Source organism: Zophobas morio, unplaced genomic scaffold (genome assembly GCF_036711695.1).
Source record: "Zophobas morio isolate AGI-343-1 ecotype UQ-CSIRO unplaced genomic scaffold, CSIRO_AGI_Zmor_V1 ptg000004l, whole genome shotgun sequence".
Classification (NCBI taxonomy): Eukaryota; Metazoa; Arthropoda; class Insecta; order Coleoptera; family Tenebrionidae; genus Zophobas; species Zophobas morio.
Window position 1 is genome coordinate 6747295 of NW_026972109.1, and position 13610 is coordinate 6760904.

A 13610-nucleotide genomic window follows, 5' to 3' on the forward strand; every position below is an offset into this window, starting at 1 on the left:
ATAACTATCTTTCTGGAAACATTAATTGTAAAACTAACTATTAATAGAAAATAATTATGTATTTGACGTAAAGAAAAATTGAAGTATTTTATCTACCGTTGTTAAAGTGTTATTTTATGTACCCTTGCAGTTTTGAATAGAATAAAGCACTCTTTAACGTTTGTTACAGAAAAAAACCTTCTTAGGCTTAATTCTTGTTTTAGAGAGTGTAGATTTGAACTATTTAAATGTGTAAAAGAATGCAAAATTTTTACATCACAGAAAAGGAATGAAGTATTATGTTTTGTAAAAAAAGCATAATTATTATGTCATTTCATTATTTATAATGAAATACAAACACTGGTTTTTTGTATGGAAAGATTGTGTCGAAGATGGCAAATATATATGTATGTATATATCTTATTATTATGTACCATACTTTAAATAAAACACGATCAAAAACAGGCATGGACTTTTGACTGTTTGTCTGTAATCCTTGCATTTGCAATTCAAGCATTTAAATTGATGGTAATGTGTTGAATATTCTACTAAAAACAAATCTTCAAAAATCCTGGCTATCTTTGATTGTTTTATTGCTCTCTTGGTACTTTAAAATCTTAGTTAATCAGTACCACGATAAAGTAAATTCTTACAAATAAAAGTCATATGGTGGGTATAAAATATTGGATTTTTGCTACTGACTGTAGGTTTTAATACTGGAGTAAAAAATATATTTCAAGATTGTGGCGTTGCATGATCCGGCTCGAAGGACCAAAATGTAGCATCGCGCCGTGATTCGTGACTCAAAAGAACAAAATGTTGCGCCGTGATTCGACTCCTAGGACCAAATGTAGCTTCACGCCATCGTAATCGTAAATAAAAGAGTGGATTTTCTTATCATAATCACTACATTAATAATAAGTATGTAAACACAAGTCACAAATATATATTTGAATCGTCGCGTCCATATCGCTGTCGCGTACGATACCCTTTCCAATCATGCCTGTCCTGTATACTGGAGATAGCGCCCTCCATCCAGTAGGTGGTCGGGTGGGGTGAGTACCTTGAGCGTAAAGTCCCTATATATATATATGTTAACAAATACAAGAAATAAATGAATCTTTGTCAGAATAAACCATATTCAAAACAAATGAGCTTGGTTGAAGTAAAAAAGCAACAGTGTTAAAACTTTACCAGAAGATGTTAATGAAAAAGTGTCAATAACGGCAATCAAGGGGGGCAACTCAGGTTTGTATTGTTTCTTGTTGTTTTAACACCACTTACTAGGCATATCAGTAATAATAAGATCTTTAAATTCCTGTATTTTCAAGCAGTCTAAAAACTGTTGAAAAGCCTGAAGGAATTCTTCTGGGTTCTATACATTTATTAAATTAACTTTCAATATTATCTTTTTGGGGTTCACGAATGAATTTAATCCTCAAATTAAAACCCAAATATCGAGTACAGCTTATCGCACCGCACTTTTTTTCATTTCATCACCATTACATGCAGATATTTTAACATTGCAGAATATTATGCTATTTTCTTGTGAATTAAAATCACGAAACAGTCTGTACATGCTCTATTTTCTAATTTAAATAACCCTTCCCAACTGCTAGTATCTATTCTAAAAATTTGTTGTTTTTTTTCCTGGGCCGAAAACTAGGCCTTATCGTATAGGGTCCTTTGAAGAAGATAAAATTGAGTCGGATTTTTTTTTTTAATTTTAGATAATAGCACAGAGTTTTTGAAAAACAATAAAAAGAGAGAAAATGGATGTGTTAGAGTAAGTTTGTAACTTTCCAATATAGAGTTTGCTATACAAACAGACAAATCGCCACATTTTGGAAAGGTTTTACGAAAATTAAAAAATATTTTCGAAAGCAAGATCATTCAAAATTTCCAGCTGTTAATATTTGTTTTTTCACTGAAACCTAAAGCTGAAATGAATTTTAAAAATTTTCCATTAGGTGGGATTTTTGTTTCGTTAGGTTATAAAGTTAGTCCTAATTATGCGAGTCTCTTTTTTCAGTTTTAGCCTAATTTCTTTACCGCCACGCTAAAAACATGTTGCTGTTTAAATAATAATCTTTAATCCTAGAAAGTTACTTTAGATTTGTGTTTCAGGTTCTGTGGCTTACTTGTGGCTGAAAGACGTCAAACGGGTATCATTTTCGCTTACGTCAGCACAGAAAATGTACTTTGCCTGCGTGAAAATGTATTCATGTGGTTTCATGTTACGGCAGCCCTATTATAAATTTTGAATGACCCTGTATATGAATATACAATGGTTCTCAAACTCGTCGTGCGGCTTGGAAGTCAGCACGCAATGGTTTCGCCGAAATATTCCGAATTGTAGACACACATATCTCGACACTTTCGACATCGATAAACCCACTCATTTAGCACCGGTAAACATCAATTTTAATATCTCGAAAAGTCTATGCACTAGAAAAGCCATCTTGTCCCACATTCCACTTCTCGCTATATCGACCCAAAAAATCCCATTCATTTAACGCGACCACGTATCCAATTACGCATCTTAATTAAGCCCAAAACTACTCTTTACGCACCGTGAAACCCGTATGCTCCGGCAAAAAAGCAGAGAAAGCAGATTCCGCCAGCAATTAGCTGAGATGAGTCAGTCGCTGAAAATTCCGAAAAAACTCATTCACTTTTACTGAAAATGTCGCTATGGCCCTCTCACGGTTCCTTAATCCACTTTCTATTTTTATTTTTTGTCGACGGTACAGCGAGAAAAAAATCTCGGGCTTTCACGAATCACGACTAAGATGAGGAATCTGTGTCCGGTCCGGTTTCTCTGTACGGTGTCTAACTTTATTGGATATAGATAGAAAGCCGATGCTCTTGTAAAGAAAATGCGCACGTGTATGGACGTTTTGTACAGTGACAAGATGCTTTCATGCTGTGACCCCGAAACGGGAGAGAAAAATTGGGGTTTTGTCCGGAAAAAAGGAAAAAGGTATTATTGGAATGTTAGAATTTTTTATTCCTCAAAGAATCTCACATTATCCTAAAGAGTTTCACGACTTCAACAAGACAATTTTGAAATTGGAATTTTACTTATATTAAAATGGCTATAAGACGTATCAGATTTTCTGCTTGAAATATTTCAAAGGTGTGCATCTTAAATTTGCTTTGGCGCTACAAGCTTAATCGATCTTTGTGAGCGTCAATATTTGATGAAAACTACAAATATTTGTACTGTTGAAGGTACATAGCGCTACCGAATTGGTTTTGTAAATATATCTTCACTAATTATTGTTGTTTTATTGACTTATCATTTTGGGTTTTTGTTGATGTTTTTGTACACATCCTACCACATTACCAAATAAACAGTGTAACAGAATTTAATTTAAATTAACACAAATATAACACAATTAAACACTATTTTCATTTAAAGGCACCTGTGACCAATAAATTTATACGAGTACTTTCCGCCAGTGTCCTACTTCCACTGTTGTCTGCCTGGAGCTTCATTTAAAATACGTTGCACAGGTATCTCCAAAATTACACTAATAGTGATCTGAAATTGTGTCAATTTATCCTTTTGAAAAGATTGGTGACGTCATTCAAAATTTTGTTAAATGAATCACTCGAAAATATGCAGGGTGGTTTATTTTTTACTTCCCGAGGGTAAGCTAAAAAATCGTGACAATCGGTCGACTGACTGATTTCAAAATTTCTCGATGGGTAGAAGTGCTAGAGTGCGAAAAATGGGTCCCCGTTTCTGTCTGTTTGTCTGTCTATGTGTTTGTCTGTTCACCGTCTGTGTCGATTTTTATTACACAGATAATTTCCGAAACTACCAAACCGATTGTTGTCAAATTTTATGCATGTATTATGCATCATGCCATGTAGATGGTAACCCGCCAACCAAACTTTGTTTAATCATCCTCATCAGTAATGTGATGATCTCACCTCAAAATTGTACATAGTAAATGGGTGTTAAATTGTATAAAATAACACAGTCCTAGATATGTAGATTATGAATTAGTGTTGAGTTCTTACCCGAACCGTCCAGATTTTTGGGAAAAAAATCAAAATATCATATAATCAGTAATACGTGACACTCAGTTAAATCAAATTATTGCTACAATAAAGATAAGCTTTGGGATTAATAAAATGCGTACACAATATGACAATTTATGGCTCCAAATTAAGTATGTCACAAGATGGAGAACAGATCTATCACGTCAATGTAATGAATAATTAGTTATATTTTATACGTGGCAATGATAAATGACCGCATGTTTATCAATGAACGTTAGATCGAAACAAAGATAACACAATATTCAAACAAATATGAACTTATCCTATTTGTCACTCAATTTCGTTTATAATAAAATTAACAAACTTCTACGTTTCTATATGAAAAAAAAAAACACCCACCCAAATACACGACGTTTCAAAAAAGTATCTTCCGACTCTCGATCCACATCTCCACATCCAATATTAGATAATCCAAATGGAATGCACCGCCTTATTAATAACATTTAAGCCGCTCAAAGAACCACAACAAAATCAAATTCCCGTCATACCACACGAATTACGAAACGCCGAACAAAGCCCTCGCATTTCCAGATAAAATCTCAATTCCCAACTTCATGAATAAATCCAAACCCTTCAAACTTACACAATGCCGCAAAGAACAAAAAATACACCTGGGGTCACGTTTCAAGACAGGATAATCGCCGAAAAATCTTCCGTGCTCACTTTTTTTCCACACCTTTGAGCGTTTCTTTTTTTGTCGGAAGCAGAATAAACGTAGCACTTGTATTCATGTCCGACGTCACCTTTAGGCCCCTGAATAAAACATCCCCTAAGTCGAACGCAGCAATTTGCATAGGTCGGAGCCAGATGGCGCTGCAACATTTCATAAGTTGAAAGGTGGTGTTTTTTGGGGTAATTTATGATGCGTCGCAAATACATAAAGACGATGACATTGAAAAAACTCCGGGATGAATAATTCAACCCTCGTGAGAGATTATTTTGTCGAGGGAGAGGTCATGGAAGGTTGTGGGTTCCGGTAGCGGGCTGACAGTTATGGAGATTAGAGAAAGGGTTTTTATGGGTTTTATTGTGAGGGGGTGTTAATTAAGGATGAGGGTTGATTGCTGGACACGAATAATCTGAAAGAAGAGATAATTACGAGAAGGGCGTGTTGTTTTCGGGGCAAGGATCCCGTTATTGTTTCCATAAAAAATGGTTCCGAAATTATTAGAAAATCGTTGTTTGTTTAATAAGAAATTATAAAAGTGGTAACCCGGATTTTTCCGGTGAGCTTTCAGTTTTCACCACACTGATCGATTTCGCAACAAAGCACCAGTTTCACACCATTTGCATAATTCTTCAGCGAAATCCTTTCATCTTCGCCACAACACTAACGAAAATTACGTAAAGTGGCTTTTCTGAACGTCCGCTCCATTTTCCCTGATTTCCGGTACCGATTAGTAGATAGCGATATCTAGTAGTAAATAAAAGCCAACCAGTTGACCGCAACCTCATTTCTAAGCATTGACCATCTGTCGGAACCCAAACAAACAACAGTCGACGAAATCCTGCCAAAGATATTCATCCTGTCGTGGTTTCTTTCTTATTCCACTATCGAAATCTCGGAACCGAATGCCTCCTAGGGACCTTAGGGCACACGGGCCGTTATCTGGGACGGGCGATGATAACCTTGACCGTGCGTAGGGAGAAGTCTTACTAACCCACATTCTGGGTGCTCACAACAGGTGAAAACATTGTAATGGGAAATCTAGTTCAGTGGAAAATTATTACACGACGATTTTCGTGATTGATGATGAGATGGCGAGATCGAGTGGCCTGGATTCGGAAATGGCTGCGGTTCCGGCTGGGCACCGGAATTTCGAAAAACAACAGGAAGTTGGAACGTAGCAATAATAATAACTGAATATAATACTGGCAGAAATGTTAACACAGTAATTTTAGACAGTTTTTGTCAAAAAGGCACTCCAGAACGTTAAAAAACAAGAATTTCGTTCTGGCTAAAATTTATTACAGATTCACACAATGTAAAATAACGTTCTCATGTACAATTAGTTTCCAGTTTTGTGATAGATCTGTCCTGCTGGCGCTTTCGCAAATACCGGCAATATCTGATATCTTATGAAGCGGAAACTTTTTCATTTTGATTCATTGATTACGTTTGAGCCATGGTTTGGGCGGAAGTCACAAAAAAGCTATATCCTGAAATATTAAAATGTGAAAAACTGTTCAAATGTGGCAATCTGATAACTTCGAGTCGTAATGTAAAACGTTATGTAAATTTACTGAAGCGTTATCGCAATTTCATCTGAAAATGTACTAGCATACAGATCCAGACAAAGCACTTCGTTAAATTTCCTGAGGTAACTTCATTTCTTTCGCTTTCTTTTCTGCTGTTTTTTTTTTTCAAAAGACGAATACAGTCTACAAATTTATAACTGGCAACAACAAGGTAAACACGTAATTTGTTTGTTTAACAATTTCTCTTGAAACAAAAACGGAGTCAATCTGAGATCTCACGTTTAATTATGCATCAATCTACATTCATCTCATAATTACCTACACATTGTTTCTACGGAAGCCACAATAGACCACTCTTAACTCACTTCCAGCAGTTAATAAACTATCATTCGACGTTTACAACACAATTAAAACCCAACAATAAAAATAAACTTAATTGCCGATTATCCTCTTGAGTGATCACTAAATCACGCGGAACCAAACGAAAGTCACAACAATATTCATAGAGTCGAATTATTGACCCTGATTTTAAATGAATGTATGTGTGTCGAAGGTCAGCGTGAAGAGGAACATCAGCGGCATAATTCCCATTTATTTCTCTCCTCATACGCAGACAAAGAGCAACGGTTCTCGGTTGCAGGGATGTTAGTGCTCTTAATAAAATAATCGTGAGAAAAGCTGGTTTCTAAACGAGAATAAAAAATCAGCAATTGAAAAATATTCCTTTCATGATGATACTTATGTGCATTACTACTGCAACAGTTAGAATAAACGCATTATTTGCATACGTGCTTGTCCACAACGAGGCGTTATCCGAGTTTGTACGGCTACACGAGTATGGTAATGATAGCTTACGTGTAACATGCAAAATGTTATCTGTTCAAAAATTAATGCGGTAATGTAACTCATTACCTAATGGAGATGAGTGGGATAAGTGAAATTTATTCCACTGTCGCATATAAATTATATTATCTATCTCAAATACGTACGATTATGTGTATCGGAACACGAAGATGATTTGTGTACCTCGAGGGGTATTATGGATTGAGTGTGTAATACATAACCTCTCTTACTCAGATGTTAACCTCACCGACACGATACTCTGGTGCGATGACAAGGCCCGAAATAAAATCGAGAAAACGAAAATTAAAAAATCGGGAAAATGGAAAAGCAAAATCAAGAACTTAAAAATAGAGGAAACGAAAAACTGAAAAATCGAAAATCAAAAATTGTAGTATGGAAAAATTGCAAAATTGAAAAATTACTGATCGAAAAATTGAAGCAACGAAAAATGAAAAATTTGGAATTACAGAAACTGAAATATTTAAAAAATGAAAAATTGTAATATCAAAAAATTTTAGAATCGAAAATAAATCCAGAAGTTAAAATAAAGATATGTACGTAATGTTAGAGTAGGAGGTTTTCCATTACAAAATTTTGTGATGACATCAACATTTTTGCAAGGACGCGTCTGTCAATTTTTTAGTGTAATACTAATAAAAACTGTACAGTATTCCTAAATTTTCGGAAAAATGGAAAGAATCACCTGTATAAGTAATTCTAAAACCTATGAGTGCATTGATACCACAATTATAGAGCTATAATATGTTGCTTATTTCAGAGAGGATTTATTTAGCAAAATTTTGAGATTACGTCATTAATTTTTGTGGAAGAGGATAAACAAATACATATTGATTAACGCTTTACCCCGATTACAATAACCTTAAAACGTTTGCAAGATTTTAGAGCATTTGGTTTTGCAGTTTCAAAGTTAAATTGCAAAATGTTTTTATACAATTTTGATTTTTTATAAAGTTCATCAATTTGCCTGGAAGCATTAATTATAAATAAAAATATCTGTAATGGACTGCGAACGGTAACCACCCCCTTAACAAAAAAAGTCGCTGTTAACTTGCTTCATTTGAGTATTTAACTTAAATTTAATTAACTACATTGTGTGCGTTTACTTTATTTTTATAAAATTTAGATCACGAACTGAAACCGCTTCGTAATAATCAATATCTAGTCTCCACACGTCGCAAAAAATATAAAAAAGGTTCAAATAACACTCCAAAGGAAATCTGCTACAAACTCCATTTTCAATATTACACATAAAGTTAAACAAAACTTGAATATATCAGACACTCAGTCGAATTTCGGGATAGGACATTTTCTTAATTCCAAAGGAATGGCTTCTTCCTCCTCCACAATCCTTCAACCTCGAAATTTAATATAAACACAAAAACTTAATTGCTCTCCGCCTTTTCAGAATTTTAATCACATTCCCAGATCGTCGAATTACCCCCATCCGATCCTTCCCCAATCTCTCGAAAAGTGTGAACGCCACATTTTCTCCATCGGAAGGAACAGATAAAAGCGAGTGAATTCTCAAACCTCCTTTAATAGGACTTTCAGTCGGAAATTTATTTCCGCTTAAGCCTCAACAAGATAACTGGGTCATGTTTCAAGCATGCAACAACTAAATAAAAGTTTGCAGCTGGAAACGCGCCATCCACTAAAAGCAATTTATTAGGGTCATTTCCATGTGTTAGGGTTTTAAACGCTATGATAGCTAAAGCCTGATTCATATCAGCAAGTTGTGCCAAATTAGACAACCAACAATACTATATATGACTGAACGAGTGTAACAATAAAAGACATATATATTTACAAACGATGTATTTACATTTATACAACAAGTAGAAAATAAATATGGCTATAAATATTTACATTAAATCTTCTCCAATCGTCTTAAGAATCTGGGAGGATCGATTTTTTCGGCGTGCTCTCACCTTCCGCCTTAATGTCGCCCCCATTATTCCTATAATGGCCCCATCCATTATATGCCAACTGCTGGGCGTTGTCTTCTCCAAAATGAACGTTTCCATATTGTGCAGTGGAGTAATCCCCATCTCCCCTATAATGAGGATGGAATCCCACTCCTGCTGGCGAGTATTGGGGTCCCGTGTAGTAATTGCTACTCGAGTGCAAATTGGGCTTGCAGAGCTTAAAAAAGCCAATCAGTCCCGGAATGACAATTGCCAAAAATCCTAATAATTTCTTGAATGAGGCCAGACCCAAAATCAGCGGCAAAAACAGCAAAAGCTTGAGCTTGAAAAGCTTCAAAATAATCAGCATGGGGATGAACAACTTCTTTAATTGCTTGCGCTCTGAAAGAAAATTCGGAATTTAATACCTTATTGTGATTTTTCTGGAGGTGTCAATGAGTTTTAATAAGCAAGAATTTAATTAAAGTTGATTAGCGAAAAGGAATCTAATTTCGTTTGTGCTCCAGCGACGCATTTATTCTTTGTTTTGTAAATTCTGCATCATCTAATTTATTTCTTCAGGTAAAACAGCCAGCTCACTAGCTTCAGTGTGGCGCAAATTACTTTCACGCCACTAACAAAGCAAGGGCTTTCAGAAAAGGTTTGGGAAAGGTCAGGCTATTGTAAGATATAAGATTGACACTAGTTATTTGCACCACAGGCCCTTGTTTCGCCCCACTTATTTTCAGACCGATGACTCACCGGGGTGTCTAATCGTGCTTTCTACTTACTGAAAAGTGAGTCTTTTTTGTCCTCGATGACGTCGATTTCGTCGGCAATCTCGTCGATAAATCTTGGAGAATACCTTCCCCTTTCGGTAACTTCATTATCTAACTGCACCTCGATAGCCGTCGATTTCAGGAACTTCTCGATCTGAAACCAACCACTGAAAATCCGATTTTAGCGCTGCTGAAACTTACTTTTCTCAATCCGAACTTGACGAGTTGGTCCCATTCAGGCTCATCGGCACGTGGAGATGAAGAGTATTCGTAATGTTCGTGAGCGAGCTGGCGAAGTTGGCGTTCTGGCATCCGTAGGAGTCTAACGTTCTCGGTTAGGTAATACTGGGGCTGAAAGGGATCAGGAATTATTATTAGCGAGAAGATTTATACGAGAAATTTTTTTGAATAAAGGTGAGCAGTTAATCATCTCTGTCACGAAATTTTGCTGAAGACGAAATATTTTTTTAGAATAATAGGTGGCCATAAATAGACAAAAAGACCGTGAAGTTATTTAGATAAAACTTGGTGCATTGAATAATGAGAGCTCGCGTAGTGAGCGTGATGTTGTACTTAAATCATGTATTTAAATATGTCGGCGTATTACTTACTTTCCCGAATTATTACCCAATTTAGAAATAAAAGCCGCTATTAATTTTGTTTCATGTGTTCGTTCTAGCGTATATATCCAAATATTACTTCAGCAAATATTTCCTTTCGACTGGATTTTGACAATCCTGTGTAATTGAAATTGATTTGGATGCCCTGTGGGACTAGCGCGTTTATTTGGAAAGGATAATTTGCAGCCCCGATAAAGTCAAGACGATTTAATTAAACACCAGCGTATTTTTCTGGCGAGCTTTACGAGGAAGCGCGGGATTATCCAAGGGGCGGATATTGTGCCCTAATATTTTTGTATAGATATAGATAACATAAGAATATGGCTGACAAGCTTTGTTGAGGCTTAAAAGCTTTCCATTAGCTTTTAATGAAATTGTTTAGCGGTTATTTTCATCTGACTGAAGTCTTCGGGGAAGCATATTAAAAGAGTTTTGTTTATGTAGGGCGGAAAATTGAACTGATTCAGAAATACAACAACGAACTAAACGCGCCTTTTTGAGCACCAATGGGAATGCAACTAGTTGAGTCCTTCCAATCAAAGTACGCGTTTAGATTCCACTTTACAAATAATAAACATTTATAAAAAATTTGAAACCCGTCCCGCCGAGCGCACTAAACCAATTAAGAACGGCCTTTTTGAGCACGCCACCAATCACCGATCGCGTTCGGTCCGCCGTCCGCTCTTATTTCTCTCTAAATCAAAACACTTACTTTATTGAAAAACTCGTCCAACGAAGCGAGAGCTCTCGATTTGAAACACTCCGCTAGGTCTCCATCGAGGCAGGCGGCGTTGGTTTTGGCTAAATAGGGGTCAGTGTCCGGCCCTGTCCCTAGTCCGATCCAATCCAGTAAAGTCCTCTCTGCACACTTAGGTGTTAGAGCAAATCAAAAACCAACACAAATCACATTACCTTGGGCTTCCTGCGGCAAACTTCGCTGGTTTGGTCCTATCGACTGCAGCGCCACCAGCGAGATTAAACAAGACAGTAACAACCACTTGGCAGCAGCCAACATGATTACGGATTGTTCTGGAATCGGATTTCGACGATGGAATCCTCACACAATTACGTGGACGGACGCAGGTAGGTCACTAACTGTACTAGTGCCGTAATCGAGTTGGCTGCGGAATGTGCCGGAGAAACGATTGTCTTGTGTTTTATATGAGGGGATGTGATGCAGGGTTTGTCCAGGTGAAGTAAGAGAGAAAGTGGCTTGGGCAATAAAAACGAAAGGAAAAGTGATTCGGAGGTGCAAGATGGCAGGCAAAGAGATGGAGGAGGGAGGGTCTTAGAGGCACTAAAACCTTTATCAAGATGTTTTGAGACAAAAATTTTAGTTTGCTCCTTGAGAGCTTGAATTTTTGTGTGTGTCTTTTTTTCATAGGGGAATTAATCGCAAAATGGTGCTGGTCAATTTTCGTTAGATAAATCGATGTCTAACTCATAAGGATTTAGAGTTGTTCAAATAATCCAATCAAAACAGTAATTTTGAAGCTCAAAGTACCACGCCCAATCACCATGCGTGATATTGAGTCAAATGTGCAATCCGCCAATCAGCAAATGCGTTCACTCTCCGGTCCGCTGTTTTTTTTAACTTTGGTGAAAAATGTGTTTTTTTAATTTGTTTTTTTGGGCTAGAAACGGTATTGTTCACTGCTCCCCTAGCTCCGGTAAAAATGCAAACACTGACTCATACTCTCCTCCGTGAAAGCATTCGTCGAGAGAAAGTAAACAAATCCGGCTGGAAAACCCTTGGTGATGAGTTCATTGCAGGACGGAAACACCGCTTTACGTAACTTTTATGTCATTGGACTTGAATTGCTCGGGTCATTAACAGCTCTTTGCACGGAGGCGCGTAAAAGCTTCATTTAAAAATGTTGCATTAATTCAAGTGGAGAGAATTTTAAAGGTAAATATTTCGTGAGAAAACAAAAGCTATTTTGCGTCTCGTCGACTTTATTGTTTTATTTCTTGATTAGGGAGACAACGGAGGTTTTTGTGGGTGAAATTTGTTTGTCTTCGCGAAAAGTGAACAAAACGAAACGTCGAAATGAGTATTTCGGCGAAATTGTTTTTATTTGGGACTGTTAGGTTCTGAAAATAAGTTCGAGGATGTATACATAATTCAATTGCGGGGGTGTTTTGAATTTGGGGCGACTGAAAGTGAACATGTTCCAATGTGAATAGTTTTCCGACAATTGAAGACTTTTTCTGTAAAATAATCTAAAAGTTTTATGTTTTTGAAAGTAAGTACTCTGCTCAACTTTTTAATTTCATATAAAGAGAACTTTTTAAAGTGAGACTCAGCACTAACGGCAAAATTTTTATGGTAATGCAAGTGATGCAGTCACCATTATTCTATATCTTGTTCTGTATTGCCGCTTCTACAGACTTGTATTCCCCAATCTGGGAGCTCTTCATTTTTACACAAAAACTCTATAGTCATCTATATAAATTCTTCTTGGTTTTCAAATACTAAAGTAATTTTAGATACATTTTGCTATTTTGTTTACCCCTTGATAAAAGTTTCTTATCTACGAAAAAGCCTATTCTGTAATTAGAAGTAATGAGAATACAAAATTATTTCTTTGATGACATCGGGGTTACAATTTTGTGCTTAATTTTGATGTATGTCTTCAAATAGTGGAGAAAAGTGACTGACTTCTCCATATCTTCATGACAGTTTTCAAGTATATTTAAAAATTTTAAGTAATAGATTCTGTAGTTTCGAAAATAGTCTACATTAATTTTGTTGTCTGTAAATTTTTTGTCCGATTAAACACTCAACTCGCTTTAAAAAACTGTCACCAATGTAACTAATTCTAGAAAAATAAAACCAAGCCCTTCCACTTGGGAACGCTGCCACTGCTATCGTCCTTTCGCATTTCAACCCAGACCAAATTGTTATTTACTACCGGCACAACTGTCACCAATCATCCACACCAAACGTAAAAACAACAAAATAATCAACAATTTTTCACGCCACTCACTTCGAATTTCATTCTCATTGTCAATAACAGTTTATTTCACCGCTTCATCCATCATGACCATAATCAACGAGGCTAAACCGTATTGATCCTCAGTTCATTCCGCAATAACGCATAATTAAAAAACGTATCTCAAAAACCGACTTTCCACTACAAACCGCTGACCTACTTAAATCTAAAGGCAGCAAATTGTGCGTTTTTGTT

The 13610-nt window shown here is 36.3% G+C and overlaps 1 protein-coding gene across 1 annotated transcript; it reads right to left on the reverse strand.

The window, feature by feature from the left end:
- Positions 1-8949: 8949 nt before the first annotated feature.
- Positions 8950-11562, reverse strand: LOC135134537 (uncharacterized). The gene is made up of 5 exons (XM_064063235.1): positions 11332-11562; positions 11132-11280; positions 10001-10150; positions 9812-9953; positions 8950-9422 (listed from the first exon to the last, which is right to left on the reverse strand). The coding sequence occupies exons 1-5, from the start codon at positions 11432-11434 to the stop codon at positions 9004-9006; spliced, it is 963 nt and encodes a 320-aa protein (XP_063919305.1). The 5' UTR covers positions 11435-11562; the 3' UTR covers positions 8950-9003.
- Positions 11563-13610: the final 2048 nt, after the last annotated feature.

Bases quoted from the DNA above. Each gene is read 5' to 3' on its own strand.
- LOC135134537 (XM_064063235.1), bottom strand. From the start codon at position 11,434: ATGTTGGCTGCTGCCAAGTGGTTGTTACTGTCTTGTTTAATCTCGCTG. The intron at 10,151-11,131 runs GTAAGTGTTTTG...GATCCCTTTCAG, and splicing joins TGGACGAGTTTTTCAATAAA to CCCCAGTATTACCTAACCGA. The intron at 9,954-10,000 runs GTAAGTTTCAGC...GGTTGGTTTCAG, and splicing joins TCAAGTTCGGATTGAGAAAA to ATCGAGAAGTTCCTGAAATC.